The sequence below is a fragment of the Dendropsophus ebraccatus genome, chromosome 13, assembly GCF_027789765.1.
Source record: "Dendropsophus ebraccatus isolate aDenEbr1 chromosome 13, aDenEbr1.pat, whole genome shotgun sequence".
Taxonomy (NCBI): Eukaryota; Metazoa; Chordata; class Amphibia; order Anura; family Hylidae; genus Dendropsophus; species Dendropsophus ebraccatus.
This window is the reverse complement of record NC_091466.1, coordinates 73,220,222-73,245,620: the sequence shown is the minus strand read 5'-3', so window position 1 is coordinate 73,245,620 and position 25,399 is coordinate 73,220,222. Positions and strand designations below refer to the sequence as shown.

General features: G+C 41.1%; 1 protein-coding gene across 9 annotated transcripts in view; it reads right to left on the bottom strand.

Moving 5' to 3' along the window:
• Positions 1–25,399, bottom strand: part of RGS6 (regulator of G protein signaling 6) — a 290,618-nt gene that overhangs the window by 32,631 nt on the left and 232,588 nt on the right. For all 9 annotated transcript variants that reach the window (XM_069949184.1, XM_069949176.1, XM_069949181.1 and 6 more), the window contains 5 exons: positions 15,645–15,695; positions 8,491–8,597; positions 4,816–4,867; positions 3,433–3,497; positions 1,058–1,134 (listed from right to left, as the gene is read on the bottom strand). In XM_069949184.1, coding sequence (XP_069805285.1) covers positions 1,058–1,134; positions 3,433–3,497; positions 4,816–4,867; positions 8,491–8,597; positions 15,645–15,695 — 352 coding nt within the window. The remainder of the gene's footprint in view (positions 1–1,057; positions 1,135–3,432; positions 3,498–4,815; positions 4,868–8,490; positions 8,598–15,644; positions 15,696–25,399) is intronic.

Here is a 25,399-nt window from a genome sequence, read left to right as displayed (position 1 = left end):
TAACCCTAGCCCACGCCAGGAACCCACCTAAAAAGTGCAGGACAGTTTCCTGAAACAATAGAAACTGATCCCAGTAGGACAAAGCTACCAAGAATAGCTTTATGTATCCTACTGCGCAGCGCAGGATGACTGGGTAATCCTGGAAGTCTGCTACACCCAGATAACCAATGACTGGGGCTCGTGCTACCCATGGGTTCTACGCAAGTAGAGGGCAGAAGACGGTCAGACTATAGTCTATACATGAGCACGAGGTGGGTCTACTACCACTCCAGGTTGCCGTGATAAGTGCCCAAGGGACCCTCAACAGACCCGGAGTTATTTGGGGACATAAACCGGCTAAAAAAAGGTACCAACATCACACCTGTGTACTACTACAGTACTGGCGTCACGAATAACAACAACAACAACACTGGCCGAGTACCACATGCCTAGTATTATATGACATACCTTGTTCTCTTTTAACATACAGAATGTAACATAAAATCAAGAAAAAACTAAATGACTGACTGGTGCATAGAGTGAGTACTCCTACCAATCAGGAAAATGAGCAAGGGGATGCACTCACCTCTTTAATGTCAATCATCTGCATTCAGACAGCCCCATAAGACTTATAATGGAGCTACCCGGATGGAGATCGCAGAGACAGGAGTGAAATGACTACTGCACACGTTCTCCTGATGAGACCCCGACTGATCAAAACTTTTACTATGTTCCTGTAACCCATAAAAAGTTTGTGCCAGTTTAGGCATTATGCTTTCCCTTATGTGTTTGCTGAATGTGGTTATGCATATATTATTTTTCTATTTATTTCCAATCAAGCAAGTGATCTTGATCAGATATGGCCTAATGATGCAGCAAATGTATCGGTCGTGCAAGTCTCAAACAGGGTCCGTTTCGGTGGCTTTCTGGACACAGCTTGGAGTGCATATGAAGGAGAAGTAAAGTATTAGAGAACATTTTATATCTCTTCATTTTATTTTACCGATTTTACAACCAAATCGGTACTGTGTGAGCCCAGCCTAACATCCTGTGCTAGTAAATTCTTGCAATATCTTACTTGACTTGTGCCTCTGCTTGCATAAAGATGAATTCCCATTTTCTTGCAAATGCCCGCTGCAGTCTTGCTAAATTCTCCTGGCAAAGAGTAAAAGAGACAAAACAGAAATATTAAGCATGTAAATAATACATTATATTATGCTCCTGCAAAAGCAATCTTTTGCTAATGCACGACCATTAGAAAAGATCTTGAGCCAAGTACAGGATATTATATCCCTCAAACATTTCGGCTGGCGCACTTACTGGCTGGACTGGAATGGAATAAAGGAATGATAGGCTTTACTTCTGTACATTTTTAGGCTGATTAAGGCCTTTCTATTTCCAGCACATACAATTTCCTAAAGCTTTCACATTGGGGAGGTTGGGTTTCGACATGACTAATTTATATATACACTGAATATACAGATGAATACACTTAGATACCAACTTTTTCTTGCCCTAGATAAATATAAAAACCTGCACCTAATATCGCCGGAGATTTGGCCCCGACTGGAGATGGATTGTGTTTACAAACTCCTGAATTAACTTTTTTTCAATACATAACCTAACTATAATACTGTACCCCACTCATCGGTTTAGGAAGGTGTTATATAGGGAATTCGACAGGGGTGCTTTGATATCTTCAGCATTAGTTCCTGGGTATAATGACGTTCCGGTTTGTTCACATTGTGACTGACAAAATCCGACAAGTATTGCTGCATGGACCTATACATCTCTATAAGACGCACATCAAGCATCTTATCATCTCATCTGATGAGGCATTTTGGTGCACTGGTGGCGGGACTACCACCCTCATAAGGAGGGGTGGGCTGGTGGGGTGGGATCGGTACACCCCAGTGCACCAAATTGCCTAATTTGCATATCTATTGAAGTGAAGATTTAGATAAAAACGCAGTTGAGCATGAGGTTAAGTAAACTAACCTCATCCTAAGGATATGTGCACACTATGGAATTTGGGTGGAAATTTCAAGCCTAGTCCGCACGGTGGTCTTCGTTTGAAGGTCCGCCAGTCCCATAGACTCTGATATTCTGAAGTTCAATCTGCTGTCCACCCAAAGAATTGACATGTCTGCCCAATTTCCACCCAAATTCGGTAGTGTGCACATACTCTTAGTGTTCTCTGCACTATAGGAACACAACAGCAGGTTAGAGACGTGAAAAGTTTTGATTGTTGGGGGTCTGATTGCGAAGACCCCACAGATTGCTAAAACAAAGAGGAAGAGGTGCTCAGCTGAGGGATGACTTTCCCCGACATCTGGACATATTCATGCGGCTCAGACTAGAACAGCATACAGATACAGGAACTGGTACTAAATGGATACTGTAAAGGTTAGGGCATGTTCACACCTTGCTTTTATGCCATTTTTTTCTCTTGTTAAACACATTTCTTTAACGTTTTACAAAAAGTGGCAAAAGAAAAAAAAATGCAGCCAAGAACATAACTTCACATTTGTGATGTTAGACCTATTTCAAACTAAACTAACCATAGATTTTTTTTTTTATTGATACCAGACAATTTGTTACCAGATCAAAAGAAACCCAATCAGATTTTATTGCAATTTGAACTGAGAACATGTTCTATTTCATGCTGAATTATTTTATATAATTTACAATTTTATTTTATTCTTTTTTTTTAATTAATTAAAATTATTTCTTTAATTTTTTTTTTTTTTAAATAAGTGTTGATTCTTGGAGGGAAGTCTGTAACTATAACTTACCTGTTTTACCTGTAATGTGATTTGTGCTAACAGCTATACGAACGATCCTTCACACGACACAATCATTGTAACATGGAAATAAGCAACTAACTAACTGATGATCGACTTGCTGTATCATCAATCAGCTCTGGTTACAGGCTGTAAATATGCTTCAGTTCCTACCAACTGAGACCACAGCAACTAGGGAAATCTACTGATACCCAGTTATACATGTACATCATGGTAAGGGTCCGTTGATGCGGACTCTGCTCGAAGTTCTGCGCTAATTCTGTAGTGTGAATAGACTCTAAGGCTATGCTCACACAACCTTTTTTTTTTTTAGGTGAAAAAAACAGCCACCTTTGATAATTACGTCCATATTTGGATAGTTACGTCCGTTTATAATGATCATAATAATTTTTCACGGCTGTAATTTTTCAAAAATGGCATTTTTTCCCATCTGGACATGGCCTAAAACTGTACGGTTATGTAATGGCAACTTTAATATTTCCTTCATTAGATAAACAAATCTTACAAGCGATCTAGTGTGCATTGCAAAAATTAACCGTTCCACAATGACGATTTATGACGAGTTATTTTCTGTATGTTTTACAATAAATTACAAATTAGATTAGAAAACTTCCTTTCTATCTACAGGCCATAATCTTGGTATACCTACGGCTTCATAATCTGCTAACTCCAGTCTCGCTTTGTTCTGCATGGTCCTCTTGCATAGATAGATAGCTATAAAAAGACATAAAAAGAACAAATAAATTAATGTCATTTGATAACTCAATTTACTGTATATGTGTATACACTCTGGCTGGGATTCCATAAACCTCAAAGTAATCGGCAATTTCATTAAATAATGGCCATGGTTGCAAAACTGCAACTACAGATGTTGTTTAAAGAAATTATATGTAGTGTGAACTTAGCCATATACTAGAAGCACTTATGGCTTAGCCCTAACTTTCTCAAAGATTTAACCTGTGATATTTCAGAGCTTTTCCTAGTAATAGAATACAGATACTGCTTTCTTAACTAAGAAACTCAACTTTTCTAGTCAGCTGAATTGAAGCAACTGGGAAAACTTTAAAAAAACTTTTGGCATGTTATACAGACTGCTGTACAGTGATGAGACCCCAACGCTCAAAAACATGGCTGGATAGTAGATGCTTTATTTACATAGCCAAGATGGACGTCTATAGAAAGTCTGTGGAATTGTCTCTTGTTGTGCTCACAGAACAGGGACATGGGGCACTCGAATGCTTCTCATCCCCAATGTGATCCAGTGGCTGAAGAATTTGGATGCAGCCCTGAGGAGTCCAGGAAAACATGGATACATATTACGGCCACATTCACACATTTGCTTAAACAACGGACGTTATTTAATCACTGTGGCCGATCAATTTACTTACTATGGAATCCTGGCTGCAGTGTATACACTCTGTAAACACTGCGGCCGGGATTTAATGCGGCCACACAGAAAACTGACACGTCCGCTTTGTGCGGACACCATTTATTGAATAGTGGTCGCACAAAACTGACAGTGCAGACAATGTAAAGTGTCGCTCCTGGCCATACTTTACATTGTCAGCTATGATTAATTGGAATGCAGGCAAACCTGAATGCGCCCGCATTACAGGTAAAAAGTAATGTTTATATGGCCAGTACTGCCGTACCAGCTGAGTTGAACTTCACTGACAGCTGCCTTCAGTGACACGGCTGTGTCACAGAACGGCCGCTGTCATATCTTGTATGAACCTGGCCTATGGCTGTATCCATGTTTTCCCAGACTCCCGGAAGCTGCATCCACCTTCTTCAGCCACTGGTATTTAAATGCCGAACCATCATACTGGAGCACGCTCTAGTAGCTGTCATTTCGACTAATATCGTTTTTGCAAAAAGCATTAAAAGGAGATGTCCGGTGAAAATTTACCGGGCACGGTCTTATCCATGGATACCCAAACGTCTGGCAGCAGAATGGACTGAACACAGGTCAGTGTACATCATAACAGGTATGCTTTAATAATCAATCCTTATGCTTCACCGTAATACTTACCATAGTCTGTGTTTTCTGGTTCCCAGCAATTTGAAGGCCAGAAATATGGAGCCTAGAAAAGACAACAAATTGAAATAATAGCCATTAGAGAGTATGAAAATATTCTCAGTGTAACATATAGGAAGCCATCCGGTTGGAGACACTACCACGTCACGGTACTTATTACAGCTGACGCTGCTTTTCCTGCACCTATGCATCAGTGGTTTTCATTAAGTTTCTAAGTTTTGTTGCTTTGTGTTACTGAATATATTATGAAAATAAAGGCCGAGGCAGAAGTACAGAGACGCAGATTATGGAAATCAGGGAACAGGGTCGAGTTTAGTTAATACATGAGCTGGTCTACGGAAATGGAAGTCAGTGCTTTTTGGCTATATACTGTACAATTCAGCATAACTGGTTCACTTTTTTTTTTATTCTCTTTTCATGAATTTTTTATTATATTTCTTCTGCATGACGGTTGTGGGAAATATGTAGTAATTAGAGATGAGCGAACCTGGAGCATGCTCGAGTCGATCCGAACCCGAACTTTCGGCATTTGATTAGCGGGGGTTGCTGAAGTTAGATAAAGCCCTAAGGCTATGTGAAAAACATGGATATAGTCATTGGCTGTATCCATGTTTTCCAGACAACCTTAGAGCTTTAACCAAGTTCAGCAGCCGCCGCTAATCAAATGCCGAATGTTCGGGTTCGGATCGACTCGAACCCGAACCCGGATAGCTCATCTCTAGTAGTAATATATAATATAAGTATATATAGCATATATGCTTTAAGTATGACCAGTATTTCACTGGTCTGGCCATCAGCTGACCATTGTTGTTTTTGAGGTCACAAAATCCATGACCCCGATTCAGTCAAGAAATTCATTAAACCTACTATACATTTCACTCATGAATAGATATTACATGAGATTATAGATGCCGAGATGCAGGTAGCAAACATTTTAATTACATTTTCAAAAAATTATTTAAAAAATTATCCAATTGGGTGTTACCAGTTGGGGGACAGGGTTTCCTAAAGCCCAACTACTTTCTTGCAAAAACAGCGCCACCCCAGCCCTTTAAGTTGTGTGTGACATTGGATTTCAGCTTCAGTCATATCAGTGGAACTGAGCTGCAAAACTGACATCCAATCTGAGGACAGGAGAAGGGAGTTTTTTTTTTTTTTTAAGGAGAACCGCCATGTTTTTCTAAGCCTGGACAACCTCTTTAAAATGTTTGACACACTCAGATTTGACAGTGTTGAGACACGCTTCCCAGTTTGTAACACCCAGTTGGCTCTTTGTATCCTGTTATTTACCGTAGCATGTTGTCTCATGCATGCAGTTTCGTAGTGTCCTTTTCCAGCTGTATATATTTTTGGAGATTCTTCAAGAAGTAATGCTGTTGTTATTATGGCTAATTTGTATAATTGTAGTATAACCCCATTCTTTCTTTTTTTATTGTCTTTAATTACATTTAATGACTACTACAGATGAGCACAACTGGATCTTGCTTGAGTCCCATCATTTGCCATTTGAATATCGGTTGGTGAACAAGTTGGATGCAGACCGGGGAAAACATAAGTACAGGCTATGGACAGTATTTAAATGCTGAACGAACAGACTCGAGCATGCTCGAGTTGTACTCATCTCTAATGAATACTAAAGTGTGTATAATTTTATCCTTAGCCCGTTCACGACCATGGGACATTGATGCCTCAATGCCCAGGTTGTTTTTGAACTTCCACTTATGGAACCATAATGACCCCATAAGTTGAAGTCTGTGGCTCTGCCCCCTCTCCTCTGTCCCCTGCCGCTGCTAGAAGCCTGTAGAAGCAGCAGGTGAAAGAGCGGAGGGGGCAGATCTCACAGTGGCACGCCAGCCTTCCCTCCCTTCCCTGTCTGCCTCTGTAGCCAGGACAATGTCACCCAATAAGAAGTAAAAAAAAAAAAAAAAAAAAAAAAAGAGCTTGTGGAGCCTGGAAACCCAGGACTAGCGAGATATCCCTCCGGGAAGGACCTAGCAAGGGGTGGCTCCTGTAGGGAAACCAACAAAACCACCATATTAAGTGGCCCTATAAGTCAATGTAATGACAAGGGAAAAACAAAGGCCAGGTATCCATACACAGACAGCTGTTTCGGGGTGTTGCCCCTCATCAGTGTGGAGCAGGATTCTGGCTAGGGTGGAGCAATGCCTAATAGAGCCATAAGAGAAACAGATCGCTGATCTCAGGGAGACCAGTCAAAGAAAACACTGCCGGCTGCTATTTAAAGTGCTCAATGCAGTGAAATCCTAGGTGCAATACTCCCTGGGAAACAAGAATATGCAAGAGTGGTGGCAGCTGATGGCTGAGCCTAGTATTGTAAATTGGCTCATCCCTACTAATCTATCATGCAGAAGACCCTTCTTTTTTTCTTTTTGTAGGTAATAGGCATGTTGTGGAAATAAAGGATAACCATATGTTTTCCAACTTCTGCATTGTCATGTAAAGTCATCAATATTTTTTTTTAAATGTGCATAAATAAATAAAAATGCTCACAAAAAACATAGTCCTAGGGGGTAGAGAATGGCCGGGATGCCATGGTGTGACAGACGTTGCAGTCATTGAGAGGATTCTGCCCTTGTCTGACCCCTGCTTACTCGCAGGCTAATTAGATGAGGCCTGACAATGCAATACTTTAATATTAATGCTGCTTTATGAAATGTGCAGACAACTATGTTAGGAGTCCATGATAATAATTCATGTATGGATTGGTTTTAAATGATTAAAAAGCTAATTGTTACGTTCTGTGATTTAATCATAAAGACTAAATAAGTATCTGTATAACATTAGGATATAAACGGAGCTAAACTGTAGCCATTTTCCCATTAAAGGGGTTATCCAGATTGGGGGGAAAAAAAAAACGAAAACATTTTATAGTAAACGAGCTACTTTCCTGCAAAAACGGCACCACCCCTGTCCTCAGGTTGTGTGTGGTATTACAATTCAGCTCCATTCACTTCAATGGAACTCAGCTGCAAAAACCACACCCAAACTGGGGACCACGGTAACGATACTGGGAACACACCAGGCTTTCGGTAAGCCTGGATAACCCCTTTAAATAGTAGGTGAGCATTTAGCATTCTTGCTTGTCTGCCACTATATGACTCATGGTAAACATACAACGAGTGGTTTCCAAACTAGAAAGACGGCATCCAGCTAAAGTCTCCATTACGCCTCCCGAGATCATTCTTGCATTTCATGTCACGGACCATTGTTGTTTTTGATGTCACAAAATCCATGACCCCAATTCAGTCACAAAATGCATTATCCTTTTCCGGGATTTTATTTATTCAGTAAACCTACTATACATTTCACTCATGAATTTTACATAGATTTTACATAAGATTACAGATGCTGAAGTGCAGGTAGCAAAATTTTTATTACATTTAAAAAAAAAAAATTTTTTTTACCAACTTAGAGGGCATTTTTTTTGCTTGTTTTGGCTACAAGAAAAACAAATAAACACATTTATAACTAAACACAAAATAAAATATCTGGGCTTTGCAGACTGAGAGCCCCCTCTAGTTCTGGTGCTTTAAGGGGTCTTCTGGGTACTAGTTTGATATAGAAATATGCTCAGCTGGGGGGCTAAATTAAAGTTCAGGTTCTTATTTAGTAGTTTATTACTGTGACCAATATCCAGCTGTCACTTACCTGAAAACGGTAAAAGGTCCCATCATCTTTTAGTGTGAGGACGTGATCTGATATGGGAAAGATGTAACCTTGGGCTGCTATAAGGCTTCCTAAATGTATTGCTTCCACTGCAAGAAAAAAAATAAAGCGTGATCTAGGGCACTAGGTTACTAAAAAGTCACTTGGTAACTTTGCTTACCAAGTATATACCAAGTCACATTATTCCATGTAAAGTAATCGGTGGCGTTGGGACGACCTGTCACAACATTTACACTAGATTGTGGGCTGACCGCAGCATTTACCATCTTTATGCTCTGCTGACCTACAATTGCCAGTAATACAGAAGCTCACTACATGCTGACATACACTTAACTGCATAATAACATGGTACACACTCGTCTCTCGACATCCTCCTAAGGGGGCTACAGAAAGTCGAAGTGTTTACATCTAGGGGACTAAGGCTCCAGTATATAAAAATTACTTGGGTGTCTTTGAATCTACAAATTTAAGAGCCAAATAATATAGTTTGGCTGCATTGATGATGATGGTGGTTATAGTTTATATCTGCAGCCATGTTGGTTGGTTATATACGCCAGTTCTCTCTGCTCTACACTAAATCCCTTTGGCCCTATGGCGTGCCTTGACCCCTTCAGATTTTCACTAAACTGCGCTCTTTACCGGGGCTGTGGCTGGAATTGCAGCTCAGCCCATGAACGGCAGTTCTCCACACACCTCCTGACCAGGAACGGTGCTGAAGAAACAAAAATACTGTGGGTAACTTAGCCCCTTGGCTATGTTAAAGGAGAACTATCAACAGGTCAGACGAATCTAACATCTAACACCTTCATCCTCAGCGCCATTTCCATGCAGTTTTTATGCCCCCAGAGCACCAATCCGCCCCTGGCTGGCCCGCCCCTGATGATTGTCAGTGGAGCTGGCTGGATTGGAGCTCTGGGGGGCAGAGCTCCAAACAGCCTTACCGGACATTACAACTGCAAGGGAACGAAGCTGAGGATGAAGGTAAGAGACATATCTTTATCCTCAGCGCCCCATGCACAATAGGGAGCTATTATAGCAGGTTAGTTTCTTCTTCACCTTAAAGGTGGGAAAAAGTGTAGCTTTATTTTATTACTTGTTTTATTGACCTTGTTGAATATACAGAGGAGGCACTTTTCTTATGCAGTTTAGATACAGGAGGCTCTTTATATGCAGATAACTTGTCACTAGGCAGGGGCTGGTACTTTGGGGATGTAGGGGCAGAAACTGCTAACTTTTGGAAAAATGAAAAACACAAACAAAACAAAATATATTATGCATTAACAGCATGCATCTGGATTTCTGGAGAGACGGCTTGGTTTATACATTTAGCTCTTGGTAGAGTGATGACAATTGGGAAAGAATGCATTAAGGTAAATTTAATGGTACTTTTAACTGAAGAAATCTATAAAATATTATATACTCACGGGAGCAATCCATAACAGACAGACATGGTTCATCAGTATAGGAGACAAATATCCTATAGACACACATGGATCTCTATAATCAAAGCAGACTAAGCCCTTCCCTGGCTCCGGTAGAGGAAATTACTTTACTCCTATCACAGGTTGTATCAGGATTCATTTTAAACATTGATTTTCTTTTATAAAACTGAAAAAATTGGTTCCATATTCATTGACAGGTAGGAATCATTAGATATTGTGTCTTCCCTACAGATCTGGCTGCTTCAGTAGGATTTTTATTACCCACGCAGAAGGTCTTAGGATGGCTCTTAACAAGGTCCCAGTAGTTTAGAGCCACAAAGCGGTGCCCATGGAAGTCTAAAAGATGTACTGTACCTCCAGAGCCTAGAAGTCTAGAAGATGTACTGTACCTCCAGAGCCTAGAAGTCTAGATATGTACTGTACCTCCAGAGCCTAGAAGTCTACAAGATGTACTGTACCTCCAGAGCCTAGAAGTCTAGATATGTACTGTACCTCCAGAGCCTAGAAGTCTAGACGATGTACTGTACCTCCAGAGCCTAGAAGTCTAGATATGTACTGTACCTCTAGAGCCTAGAAGTCTAGAAGATGTACTGTACCTCCAGAGCCTAGAAGTCTAGATATGTACTGTACCTCCAGAGCCTAGAAGTCTAGAAGATGTACTGTACCTCCAGAGCCTAGAAGTCTAGAAGATGTACTGTACCTCCAGAGCCTAGAAGCCTAGACGATGTACTGTACCTCCAGAGCCTAGAAGCCTAGACGATGTACTGAACCTCCAGAGCGGAACCCCCAAAATATCATTTACAGAGTGAACTTGGGTCCAAAAATGCGATTCCGCAATTTTTTTTTTGGGGGGGGGGGGGGGGGGGGGGGGGGGGGGGGGGGGGGGGGGGGGGGCATGTATACGTAATGCCCTTTACGGTAAAACTGGCATTTTTTTTCTTTATTCTATAGGTCTGTCTGAACACAGCGATATGCATGGTTACTAGGTTTTCTAATGTTTTACTATTTTTATTAGCAGTAAAACATTTTTTTTTTTTTTTGCAAATAGGTATATTTAAGATCTTCTGAGACAGCCTGCCTGTGGCCTGTGGCAGATTTAATCAGAATATGGAAGACCTGACTGCACAGAGGAAGGTAAGGGACCTCCGGCAGTCAGTCCCTGCGATCGGCAGACAGCAGCCGGTCCTCACCCGCTATGGGGCGAGCTCAGCTTGTGAGCCCGCTCCATAGCCTGGGGCCACGCCAGGGCGTACATTTATGTCCTCCTGCGTTAAGGCCCAGGCAGTGGGGGCGTAAATGTACGCCCACAGTCGTTAAGGGGTTAAATAAAGTTTTTATGTTAAAAATAGTTTTTTAAAATTATTACTTTTTTTTCTTTCTAATTTTCCATTTTTTCTATATTATAAAATAATCCAGAAATCTTGTAGTTTTCATTCACACCATTGGGGCTAAAGCTAAGCTGAGACTTCCTGTTGTGTCTGTAGTGATAAGAAGAGGCTGCTGTAAAGTGATCTGTACAGCATTGCAGCAACATGTGACATCAGTAGATAGATAGCACTAGTATAAAGGCCCTATTACACAAAGCTATTATCGGCCGTATTTGGTTGATACCAACCGTTACGGCCGATAATCGCATCGTGTAATAGAAGACAACGATCAGCCTGTTAACGATCTGCTGCCACCGTTCTGTGTGTTAGGGGCAGTGGCAGCAACCAGCCAATGTCTCCTATGGGCTGCCTGGACGATCTAGTGATCACCCGGGCAGTACAAGGTCCACCTCAGGGACATATGCAGGATTTGGTCAAGGGGGACGGTTTAGCACAGTCTGCTAACATGGCATGCATACAGCATCACACTAAGGTTCCTTGGGCCCACCAGGGAAAATAGTTACGAGGGCCCTCCACTTAAAAGTAATCATTACAGGCCCGGCTTTATATGTGATATCAAGTCTGCTCCAAATGAGACTGTCCACTCATATTCCTGTAATAGGAAATCATGACTGTGTTACAGCAGGGGATCACCAGAACATCCTGTAGTACTCCAATGGGCCAATCTGACCCTGCAGGAAGGTGCCCTGGATCCAGTACATATCCTCTTATCCTCTATAGCAGGGGCAGGCAATTATTTTTCCCATAGGAAATTGGGATGGTTTTCGAGGGCCAGACTAATATACAATACGCTGGACTATCCTATACCAGTATATACCTTTGTATATAGAAACTAAAGGGGACAACTACAATGTAAGCTACAGGTTCTTAATCTGGTTATATATTCTCTTTTAGCTGCTTATGTAAAGGTTCAGCAGGATTGTTCCTCTCCATCTTGGTCGGCCTGTGCTACTTTGATCATTCCTGATTGATTTACTGATTTTCTAACCAATCAATGTTATAGAGTAATGGATGTAAGGGAGGTGTGTGGGTGCCCCATACACAGAGCAGGATGCTTTAGGATTGTGCTGATATGGTTCCTGGAAGCAGAGTATAGATGTATTGTGCAGCTCAGGAAGCATATACCGGCCACGGCTGCAGCAGGAGCTTTACAAAAGGGAAAAAGATGTTTTATTATCCCCACGAGGCCGGGAGAGAGGCAGCAACTAGTCAAATGGGCGGGGAGCTGCCCGTGACTAGTCACAGTTCTCTGCCTGTCAGCATGCAGTGCGGGGATGATTGACAGGCAGAGAGGCCACTAATAGGTCTCTCTGCATGTCAATCATCCCCAGACTGCAGGCTGACAGAAAGAGAGACATAAGTAGTCCCCACCCAGATGACTAGTTGTCGCCCCTCTCGCGGCTTTGTGCAGCATAATAAGACATCTTTTTCCCTTTTGTTAAGCTACTGCTGTTAAATGCTCAGTGAGCAGCACAATCAATCTATACTGTGCCGCTGGGAACCATATCAGCTCCATCCTGCTGACTGGTTCCCTTTAATGGTGATTTTTATTTTCTGTTGGCTGCCATGACTTGTCTGTTTTATTTATATTATATATATATATATATTATTTTCTATTTTTTTTTTTATAATTTTTTTTTTTATTATTATTATTTTTAAATATGTTTGACCCATTTTTTTCTATTAAGGCTGCATTCCCACGTTCCGTGATCCTAACGGATCACGGACGTGGAATGCATGTACCGGAGCCCCCCCGTGCCCGGACAGCATCTGTAATTAGATGCTGGGAGCGGGGGAGACTGTATTCATAAGCGCCGCGCTGTAATGAATCAGCCGCGTGGTGCTTTTATTACAGCGCGGCGCTTATGAATACAGTCTCCTCCGCTCCCAGCATCTAATAACAGATGCTGTCCGGGCGCGGGGGGACTCGGTACATGCATTCCACGTCCGTGATCAGTTAGGATCACGGAACATGGGAATGCAGCCTAACTCTCCATTGGGTTATTCCTTTTAAAAATGTATAAAATAAATTGACAACTGGGCGTTACCATTCCCTTTGTAGAACCGGTGTATCCCTACATATTTAATCAGAAATACCCCAGAAATAAGACAAGACAGAAACAGGCCAAGACGCCCCGCAATTATTATATTATTGGAAATACAAGTACTATAACAGACGTGTCAGGAGAGTCGCCGTGTCCTCTTTAACGTTAAAAACATGTACTTGTGTTTCATGTATTTTTATGTGTTATTTTCAGCATGGTGTTCAGACCGCTGGTAACCATACAGACACCTTGCTGGGTAAAATAGAAAAGTGTAGAAAAAAAAAATACAGTTTGTCGAAGAAAACTCTGGAAGATAATTACAGCAGCTGCTAAAGAGCGCACACAGCTGTATACCCTACCGTCCTCGGGGACAGTTCATCTCATCCAGGGCTTGAGGGAACCACTGCTTGATATAGTCAATCAAGATGACTATCCTTTCCTGAACCGTCAGGGTTCCCCGAGGACTGGTGCTTGTTGCACCAGATAATTTCCTCTTTATATGCATCAGATTCTGTTGTCATTTATAAAGTTTCATTTCAGCTCAATCAACCACCTTCTGAGTAGCTGCAAATCTGTATGTGCGGAGTCAAACAATCCAATGGCCAGGACCTGTATGAAAACACTGGTTCAACAACTCTACATTATAGTATAGCTTTGCTAAGAAGAGATATTATATATATATATATACACACACACACACACACACACACACACACACATATACATAAATAAAAATGTATCCACTGTTTAGAAGTCCATAACTTGCAAACTAATTGACGGAGTTGTCTCATATTTGGTGAAAGTGTAGCTTAAAGTCCAACTTAAAGATATCACTGTAGGTGTTCGAAATGGTCACCATTCACATCCACACACAAACGATGCCGCCGAACTGCAGCACGAACTACTGACTGCAACGTGTTTAGTTCAATATTTGCACATGAATGTACGATGGATTCTCAAAGTTCATCCAATGTGCGTGGCTTTTGTCGATAAACAATTTCCTTTAGTGTTCCCCACAGGTAAAAGTCCAGAGGAGTTAAGTCTGGGGAACGTGGTGGATACTCCACAGCACCTATACGGCCTATCCATCTTCCTGGTAGATTTTCGTCGAGATACGCCCTAACACGATGTTGGTAGTGGGCTGGGGCACCATCTTGTTGAAAGTAAAATCTTCCGTCTCCATACAGGTCTGAGATGGCAGGTAAAATGGACGTCTGAAGCTTATGAAGGTACACCTCACCGGTAACTGTGCCGTCAAAGAAGAATGGCTCAATCAAGCCCCGGTACGACAACCCACACCACACATTTACTCCTGGCAAATTCACGGCTTTGTTGACATGGACGTTCGGATTTTCGGCGGCCCAGTAGATGCAATTGTGGCGGTTTACTGTACCATTGAGTTTGAACTGTGGCTCATCAGACCACACAATCATCTCTGCAAACTCCTCATCGTTGCGCATCATGTTGTTAAACCACTCGCAGTACTCCATTCTACGATCTGGGTCGTCCTCGTTCATTGCGTGTAGCAATCGTGGGATGTAGCACTTCCACTTTGCTGTCTTTAAAATGCGCCGAACACTTAAGCGACTCACTCCAGTTTCACGGACACACTGTCTCAAAGACTTCTGTGGTGAGCGAGTGAATTGTTGTAACACACGATAGGAGTTAGCTGGACTTGTTACTGTTACAGGTCGTCCAGATCGTTGTTTGTGTACATCTTTAACACAGCCTTCAGCTTCAAATTTGTTTCGAATGCGATGAATCGTTAAACGTGTCGGTGGCTCTGTTTGGTACTCATTTCACCATTGCCGTTTTCTTACTTAAAATACCACTTCAAAACTGACTTCCTTTCATCGAATGTAAGCCTTGCGCCAGCCATGTTTACTCGAGTAACTAGGTGCAACTACGAACACAACACAGACTATCCAGCGACTGTCATCTGACAAAACAATACAACGCTTGTGTGGTGACTGCCGGAACTACAAACTAGTACACTACCAAATATGAGACAATTCCGTCAATTAGTTTGCAAGTTATGGACTTTCAAACAGTGGATACATTTTTTTGGACCACTGTGTGTGTGTGTGTGTGTGTGTGTGTGTGTGTGTGTGTGTGTGTGTGTGTGTGTATATATATACCAGTACGGAACTAATAATAAATGCATGATCAACTTTCAATAAACTGATTGAACACAGTATAAAATAACATTGTATTTACAATAATGTCAAAAATAAAATTTATTTGGGAAAATAAGTTTTTACCTGGGTCTTCAATGTTGAGGTTCTTAATGAGCCACTGAACAATGTCCGCTCCTAAAAGAATAATATGGAGTATGGTTATGGACGAAGAACTAAAATGTAAAAAAAATTATAAAATTATTACTTTAATTAAAGGGGTTGTCTACTGGTGTCAGAAAGTTATATAGATTTGTAATTTACCTCCATTAAAAAATCTCCAGTCTTCTTGCTCTTATCAGCTGTTGTATGTCCTGCAGAAAGTGGTGTATTCTTTCCAGCCTGACACAGTGCTCTCTCCTGCCACCTCTGTCCATGTCAGGAACTGTTCAGAGCAGCAGCAAATCCCCATTGAAAACCTCAGGACAGTTCCTGTCTCAGCCAGAGATGTCAGCAGAGTGTCTGAATGTAAATAAAACAACACTTCTTGCAGGACATACAGCAGCTTAAAAGTACGGGAAGATTTTTTTAAGTAAATTACAAATCTATTTAACTTTCTCACACCAGTTGATTTTAAAGAAAATAATTTTCACTGGACAACCCCTTTAAAGGGGTACACCAGCAAAAAAAAAAAAAAAAATCTTTCAAATTAACTGGTGTCAGAAAGTGAAAGAAATCTGTATATTACTTGTATTAAAAATCTCCAGTTTTCCAGTACTTATCAGCTGCATGTCCCGCAGGAAGTGATGTAGTCTTACCAGTCTGGAGGTTTTCTAAGAGGGATGTCCTGCTGCTCTGAACAGTTCCTGACATGGACAGAGGTGGCAGCAGAGAGCACTGTGTCAGACTGGAATGAATACACCACTTCCTGCAGGACAAAAAGCAGCTGATAAGTACTGGAAAACTGGACATGTTTTAATAGAAGTAAATTACAGATCTCCAGCACTTTCTTACAACAGTTGAACTGAAATATTTTTTTTTTTTACTGGAGTACCCCTTTAAAAATATCTGGTCAAAAATCAAACCGCAACACACTAAATGCCTTTGCTCACTTTTAAGGCTCATATATTGTATAAAAGCGTTTTACAGCACCATACAGTGGCCAGTAGCCTAAGGCACCTAAAGCATTGAGCCCTATTGTACCCGTGTGTGACTTCTGGGGAAGAATGATGCTCTAATACGGTGCTGCACCGAGCACTATATGGCACCACACAGAGTTTCTGAAGAATAGGTCTCTTATTTCAAGAGCATTCAAAGAAACATTGCCTATAACGAAAGCTGTTCTGTGACTAATTCCACAACATGAGTGGATATTAAAGCAATCCATAAAGGAAAAATATAGTAGTTTATCTATTTTTATACCTAATACCCATATAACTATTAATATATACCCTTTCCTGTATTGCTAACAACTGACTAATCCAAACCATATGTTTAATTTTCAAAAGACCACACATTACTATTACTAAAAATAACAACATCACATATGTATGCAAAGCATCTCTCTAGAAGGGAACGCGTTTGCTCTCTGGCGCCACCTACTGGAGCACAGCTACTTTGCATCCTATTTTTCCCAGGCAGTGCTGGAGAAACATTACCTCCCCAAAACCATATAAAATACAGTAAGATCCCTTAGTTGTTACTATATTTAGGATTTTTGACATACACATGCGAGGTGGAGCCCAGAATATGTTAGAATACTGTGGAAAGTTTTCATTATTTCTCTTCTCTGTTTCATTGGGTGGGTATTGGGTACTTTTTAAATTATTTTTATGAAAATTCTCAGTTTATCTTCTTCTACTGTATATCATTAACAATTTACAAAAAAAACACCAAACAGTTGTTATACCCGACCAGTGCTAAAGCATTTCCTACTTTTTGTTGTTTTTTTATACCTATTAAACCTGAACAAAATCAGTCAATGATGAAAGGTAGTGCAAAGGTAGCTGTATTAAAGGGGGTTATCCAGAATTAGAAAAAAACATTGCTTTCTCCCAAAAACAGCGCCACCCTTGTCTTCAGGTTGTTTGTGATAGTACATCTCAACTTAATTCACCACAATGGAACCAAGCTGCAATACCGCACATCGACGGGGGACAAGGGTGGCGCTGTTTCTGGAAGAAAGCATAACAATATTATTCAGGACTGTTACTGAAAATAGAGAGTGAGAAAGGAGTCATTATACAGAAAAATATGGTCTAAAGTCTAAATGTATTACTATGTTATATAAGTGCCTGACTTCTAATGTATGAAATCTCTGTCCTGCTCTCTTGTTTCTATGTATTGTTTGTTACTAAGAATATCTCTTCTATTTGGCTGCCAAGGACGGTACAATAAGGGTTCAATCAAAGCAAGGCCCAGCAGGTTTCTTCCTCTCTGACTAGAAAGTCTTGTGGGAGCCGGGAAGTAGAAGCCGTAAGAATTCATTTTCGAAAAAAGGTAAAAGTACAAGCGCATTCAGGTCAACAGATCCCAGGATTATATCCTACAGCTCAAAGACGGGATGCAGGAAGGGAATTAATGAAGTGAAATAAAATATACAGCTCTATGTATCACAACATATGGTATTTAATGCACAGAAAGTGCCACTGTTGTTTAATTTTTTAGTTTTTTTGTTGCAGAAATCAATAGTACAGGCGATTTTATAAAAACTTTGTAATTAGGTTTATTAGCGGAAAAATGCATTTTTGTCATGAAAAAGCAGTTTGAAGCTCTCTCCCCTGTGTTCATGGTTCTCTATGGAGAGAGGAGGGGTGGAGGGAGATGAGGCACCAAAACAGGACAACAAAGAGTTAATTTACAGCTACATCACCGGGCTATCTCCTCTGAAGTCAGCACTGACCTTTCTGACCTCTGAATCGCAGCTATCACACAGCTCCCACTGTGTAATCCTTTGTTCTCTGCTGGTGACTTATCTCCCTCCTCCCCCCTCCCCTCTCCATAGGTTACACAGGGCTCGACTGATGTAAGAGAGTCAAGATTTCCTGATAATGAGCAGTGAATGAGAGTACAAACACCCCACCTTCCTAACTTTTTGTCCCTGTCCTTAAAGGGGTTGTTCGGAACTTTTCAATATACTAGTACTGCTTTATCCTTTGTTTGTGTTGTATGTTCTATAAAAGCTTTCATTATTTATTTCTAGCTCCTCTTGTGTTCTCAGGATCAGTCACATGACCACTCCGCCTGTGTTGTTTTTACTTCCTGTGATGTCACGCTTAGTATCTGTTTCCTGTTCCTTCCACTGAACCTGATCACAGGTAAAGTCATCAGGTGGGGGGCGGGGCAGGTGTGGCTACAAAATTCACATTGATTCTAGCCCTGCCCCTGTAGGCGGAGCTTATATTGGAGCTCAGTGGAAGCTGTAGCAGAAAGGCAGCATGACATGAAATATGGAGCAGATTAAGTACATGTGAACATACGCTAAATGAAGCAAGGGTCCATTTACACAGAAAGATTATCTGACAGATTATCTGCCAAAGATCTGAAACCAAAGTCCGAAACAGACTATAAACAGAGAACAGGTCATAAAGGAAAGCTTGAGATTTCTCCTCTTTTCAAATCCATTCCTGGCTTTGGCTTCAAATCTTTGGCAGATAATCTGTCAGATAATTTTTGTGTGTAAATGGACCCTTAGGGGCCTATTATATGGAGCGATTTTTAACGATTAACGATAAACTATCACAAACGAGATTGTTTATCATTAACCTGAAATCGTTCACCATATTACACAAAACGATGGTCGTTATCGCGATCGTTACTATGATTGTTACAATGAACAATGTGCTATTACACTGAACGATTAGTGAACAAATGCGGAACTTTGAATTACAGGGAACGATTAGCGAACAATTAACGATAATTTTAGGTTCAGATCTAAATCAACGATCAACGACATACGAACGATTTTTCGATTGTTGCCTGCAATTACACAGAACGATTAAATTCGAATGATATAACGATTTTTCGTATTATAATCGTCACGTGTAATAGAGCCCTTAGAGATCATTATAAATACTTCAGGAAAGATTGAATCCATCTAAGGCCGGGTTCACATTGCATTTTGGCAGTCTGATTAACTTATCTGTCTTAAAACGGTTACTTTCAACCTACACAAAAACGAGGTCAACCATGTTTTTGTGTACGCTTTTTTTTTTTTTTTTTTTATAATAGAGAAATGGATTGCACGCAATAGTGTGTATTGTCCAGCCACCTGCTACACAAAAGCTCAAAATGTAAAGGATGGTGACTTATGTGTGTCTAAGTTTTACAGTTCAGTTTATTGAAGATATCTAATCCTAAACTGTGGTGGAAATTGGAGGCGATGCATTTACAGGCTATAAATAGAGGCCTAGCCGCCATATAGTCATTACCCAGTCAGTGCAGCTCATTCCAGTTTTTGAATGAGACAAGCTGCAAACCAAGGTACAAATGTATTGAGCAGTGCCTGGTAAGCAATGAAGAGGCCACAGCTCTCACTGTCTTCTGCAGCCTCTTCCACCAGTTTGAGGGTGCGTTCACACTGCCGAACTTCCCGCAGACTTCACCACTCGCTTGACTCTCCGTCCTATAGACTCCATTCTTTGCTCAGGCAGATTCCGCCATGTCAGTTCTTTGGGCAGACAGCAGAATCTACCTGAGCATAGAATGGAGTCCATGGGACGGGCGGAAAGTCAAGTGGGAGTGCATGGGGGCAAGAAGTCCGTAGTGTGAACGCACCCTATTGGTGGGCATGCTGGGAGGAAAACTTTCCAGTCTAATATTGCTCCTAATAATAGGCCTATAAAGTCATGAAACCACATTTATATATAACTTATGCTGGTTCCAGGTTGTTCCAGTAACATCCAGATTACGGTTTATATGTGGACTTGGTACTGGAAATCCACACAAGTGTTTTTCATTAAGATACAGCAATATAAAGGTCCCCCTCATACTCCCTATACATAGATAAAACAATTCTACCATTTAACTCCATCATTTAAACATAATAAAGTATACTTACTTGTGCCCATGCCTATGTCACTCATTTTTGGCCACCATTTGGGTACGTCAAGTACCTGGCCGCCTCAGCTGCAATGTTACTGCCCAGCTGATTGATTGACTGCTCAGCCAGTCAGTGACTAGGTCAGTGCCCCGCCCCAGCCACTGATCGGCTGAGCAGGCAATAGATCATGACATTGTGGCTGGTGGAGCTGCAGGAGGCTGTCGGCTGTCAGTGATACACGGGAGCACCTCTACGGTAAGTATACTTTATTATGTCTCCTCACCCCAGTTACCTTCCTGTCACTTTATTAGTTCATGGGACTTTTCCTTTAATCACATCACATAACATGAATGTTATGAGCGGAGGAGAAAGGTCTGCTTCTTTGGATTCTCTGGATCCTAATGCTGGGCTATGTATCTGATAGTAAGTCATGAAGTGATGCATGGTCACAAGATGATAAACACCTTACAATAAAATAGGAAGGATAAGATATATTGATGATAATTCACTATATTTGTCATTTCAAATATTTAAATGATGCAGAGATTTGTCCGATTCTCCATATTTGACCCACAGGTGGAGCTGTTGCTCACTATCAGCTGAAAAAACACAGTACAGAGCACAGGTACTTCCAGGGATTCACTGCAAGACTAAATATTATGTTACAGGAAGTACTGTCAGAATTTAACACTGACTTATTGATCTTGATTTTTATCCCAGTTACCATCCAATTGCAGACGGACCAGCCATCTAAAGGATTAGTGATGTAGTTTGCTATCGATTCACAACAACATAGTGTAAGGCTAGGTTCACACTGTGTCAAAGGCTCTTTTTGGTGTTACTGTTTGGCGCTGACAAATCGAACAGAAGGGACCTCTGCACCAATGGACACGAATGCAGCCCGACAGCCCAATTAACTTTAATGGAATCTGGTGGGTTTTCAATCCGTGTCGGTCATTTTACATTTAGCTTTTCTTTGTCCCATTAATTTAATGGAGATTCTAATCCACATGTGTCAAGCTTCGACTGTCCAGGCACGATGGGCATTGTAGTTCTGCAACAGCTGTAGGGTCACATGTTTGACAATCCTGCTCTAAATAGAGAGTCTGACGCAGAAAGAATGCAGCCTAAGGCTATGTTCATACTATGTTTAACAGCGTCCGTTGCATAGCCGGGCTGCATTTTGCATGTTCCTGCTGCCAATACATCTGTATTGGCTGCAGGAATGTTCTTCTTTTAACATTGACTTGCGGACACCATCGGGTGTGCCCACAAATCAGTTAGCCATTCACTTCAATGTAATGTGCGGCTGCCGGACGACTTTACATTGTGTTAACAACTATTATCTACAGACGTTGTTTGGCTGCCAGACGACTTTACATTGTGTAAACAGCTATTATTTCTGGATGTTGATTGGTGGAAAGCGTCTGGAAATAATAGGCAGGTACATTATTTAAAGAACGGGCGTTAACATAACGATGTGTCAACGCAGCTGGCGGCATTGCATTGATTTCAGTGCAATGCCGCCCCTGCAGTAAAAAACGGATGCTGATTCCATTGTAATTAGCGTCCATTCTTTACATAGAAATTACGTTGTGAACATGGGCCTATAGTGTGTGGTTCTAACAATGCAATGCTAATGTCCAGTCTGTCTTTTTCTGTATTTATTAAGCTGTTCTCTCCAAACCTAGAGAGTACGCGCTTAGCCAGCGGAGACATACATATATTTAAAAAGCAAACAAACAAAAAAATAAAAAAAATGTTTTTTTTTTGTGTCTGAAAACATTGAATAGTAAAACCATACACCCATTATTTATCAAGCAATAAACAAACAAACATCTGGATACATTTTTCCCCATCATCATTTATATGGTACATAGTAAATTGTTCACAAACAGTATTAGGATTGCTCCAAAGAGATGGCGTTTGAGCTCTGTGGGATGTATATAATGGATATAGATGACATTTCCTTATTACATTGAGATATAATATATGTATGGGCGATGCATTTGACCTTTAAAGTGAGCAAATATTGTCCCGTAATACTTCTGCTGGAGGATGTAATTACAGTATATGGATTTATTTTAGGATGCTTATGTAATCTGCATCTATTTTTTTTTTATTGGTTTTAACATAAGAAACATGATGAACAATGGGAAACATGGTAAAGAAACTTTAAAGTCATGAAAATATACATTTGACATGTTGCTTTTACTTTACATATCTGTGACTTTAGTAAAAAAATAAATAAATCACAATTTAGTGCAGCATTCAAATGTCAAGAATTCCCAGGGGATTCACGGTGCCTCTCTGCACTTATCCACTCCCTGTTTAATACACAAACAGGGCTTGGCTGCCTGTGCCAAGCCCTGTTACAATCCAGCCTGTCCTCCATTATTGCATATTGTGGCACATGATCAGTGAGTCTGCCATTTTTGGGATCAGCCTTACTAACTCTTGCAATAATGGCACGTGTGCAGGATTTAAACAGGGGTTGGTGCTAGCAGCCAAGCCCTGTATGTCTATTAATTGAGAAGTCCTGTGAAACAACAACAACAACAAAAAAATTACAGTAGGAGGGTGCGGGAATATAATAAAGTATACTTACCCATCCCTGTGCCTTAACCATATCTGACAGCTGTTAGCTTCCTGCAGCTCCTCCAGCTGCAACATCTGTACCTGGCTAATGGAGTGCCCGTTCAGCCAATCAGTGACTGGGGCGGGACACCGCTGTAGTCACTCACTGGCTGAGTGGACAATCGATCAGCCAGGCTGTGACATTGCAGTTGGAGGAGCCGGGTATTTTGTGTCACAGATATAGAATATCGATATAGACATACAGTAGGAGTGTCTTTTCATACAGTGTGGCCGGGGTTAGTTTACATGGGGTGCCTGTTGCTTTATTCATAGCAGGGAAGCTTTTTGCTTTTTAATTGTTTTTAATGTAGGCATGTATATATTAAACGTATACAGTATATTAAACTTGTTTTTTTTATGTTTGACATTGTATTTTTAGTTACAAGGACTGTTGGATTAAAGATACCTGTTTGATGTGCAACCTGGTTATATGCATGTTTCTTTTTTCTGGTCTGAAGGAGCAGAGTATGAAACACGACAGCCATGAACAAGACTGTGGGGGCACTGGGGTGGGTAAGTATACTTTCTTTATTATGTTCCCACATCCCCCCCGTCTGCCTGTCATTTGTTTTTTAGTTTCACAGGACTTCTCCTTTAAACATGGAGCAGGCGGCAATTCAGAACAGACCCACATAAAAAAAGAAAAAACCTGAGTATGCTTCTATGAGGATCCTGAATGGAGAATTCCCCCCACCCCTTAGAAACTCTAATGGACTCTGTAATGGGGGGGAGGATGCATTTTCTAAAACCCTTTTAATTGAGGTCACATTTGTGGAGAAACAGCTGTAAAACCTGAAGAAGTGTTTTTTCTTTACAGCAACACAGTGTTTCATGGCGTAGCCCTGGGCGCATTTCTAGAAGTGCTTTAAGGGATACAGTTGAATTTTTGAGACCAACATTCTTCAAACATTTCTTCGGCTAGTATTTGTTAATCCCCTGAGGTAAATTTATATTATTTCTTGAAGTGTACTATAAATAATTTACGTAGAAGTAGGTGGTGCGCCTTATCTTATTTAGTTTATAGAAAGAGGCCGAATTCTCTTTATAGCGCTCAGAAAGTCATCGCGGGTGACAGTGAATTTTACTAAAAAGTGAGAATTTGAGCAACACTGGTTAATCTCTATCGAAGTAAGATGGCAGGTGTTTGGTGGGATAATTTTTGTGGGTATTATTGCACAGTAACTATTCTCTAAGCTGATCCTGCCCCCTAAGCAGACAACAGTCCAACTTTTGTTGCAACTATCCTGTGAACCAGGCCACAGAATCTTAGTTATTTATGGCATATGTCTGATAGGTGCGAGTACCATCTCTTGGACCCTTAACTATCAAGAAAACAGAGTTTCAGAGGACATACCACCCACTGATAAGTAATGGTCCCATAAAGGATTAAAGGGGTATTCTGCTCTAACACAACTTTTCATATGTTGCTGCCCATGGTGAGATTAATAATTCTTTCCATACTTGTTATTATCTATTCAGTTTAATTCCCCCAGTTTTGAGCTGCTGCTTTCTGCTGAAGACACAAAAATCTGTGTGTGAGCTTTTCTCTCTGTCTCCCCCTCTTCCCCCTTCCCTTCAGAGACCTGTGTGAGGCTAGATTCACACGTACCGTATCTACAGTGGATACCTTCCCTGTCAGTTTCAATGTGATTACATACTCACAGTGCAATTGTCATCCCGCTGTGAGTATGTAAATGCCAGCCCCCTTAACCCCCCTCCGCCTGGAGCATACTTTACCTGTCCCACACTCCAGCTGCATCCGAGGCTCCCGATCCCTGTAGGTCCCGCCCAGCCATTCAGTGCACAGCCCCGCCGCAGTCACTGATTGGCTGTACAAAACCCCCGGGAGCCTCAGATGCATGGATCAGGTAAAGTATGCTCCGGGCGGCGGGGGGTTAAGGGGGCTGGTATTTTCATACTCACAGCGAGATGACAATTGCGCTGCAAATAGTAATCACATTGAAACTGACAGGGAAGGTATCTGCAGCGGATATCGCTGTAAACTCGCAGTGTGAAGTACGCTGTGGATACGGTATGTGTGAATTTTGTAGCTTCTTTGTAATGCTCGGAGGGTTAATCTGAGGTCAAGTTGCTGATGAACTCACTGCGATTAATCCTTGCAGCATTACAAAGTTGCAGATAGGGACTTGATAACATCAGCAGTCTCAGAAGGGAGGAGGGAAGGGGGGGGGGGAGAGAGAGAAAAGCTCACACACAGTTTTTT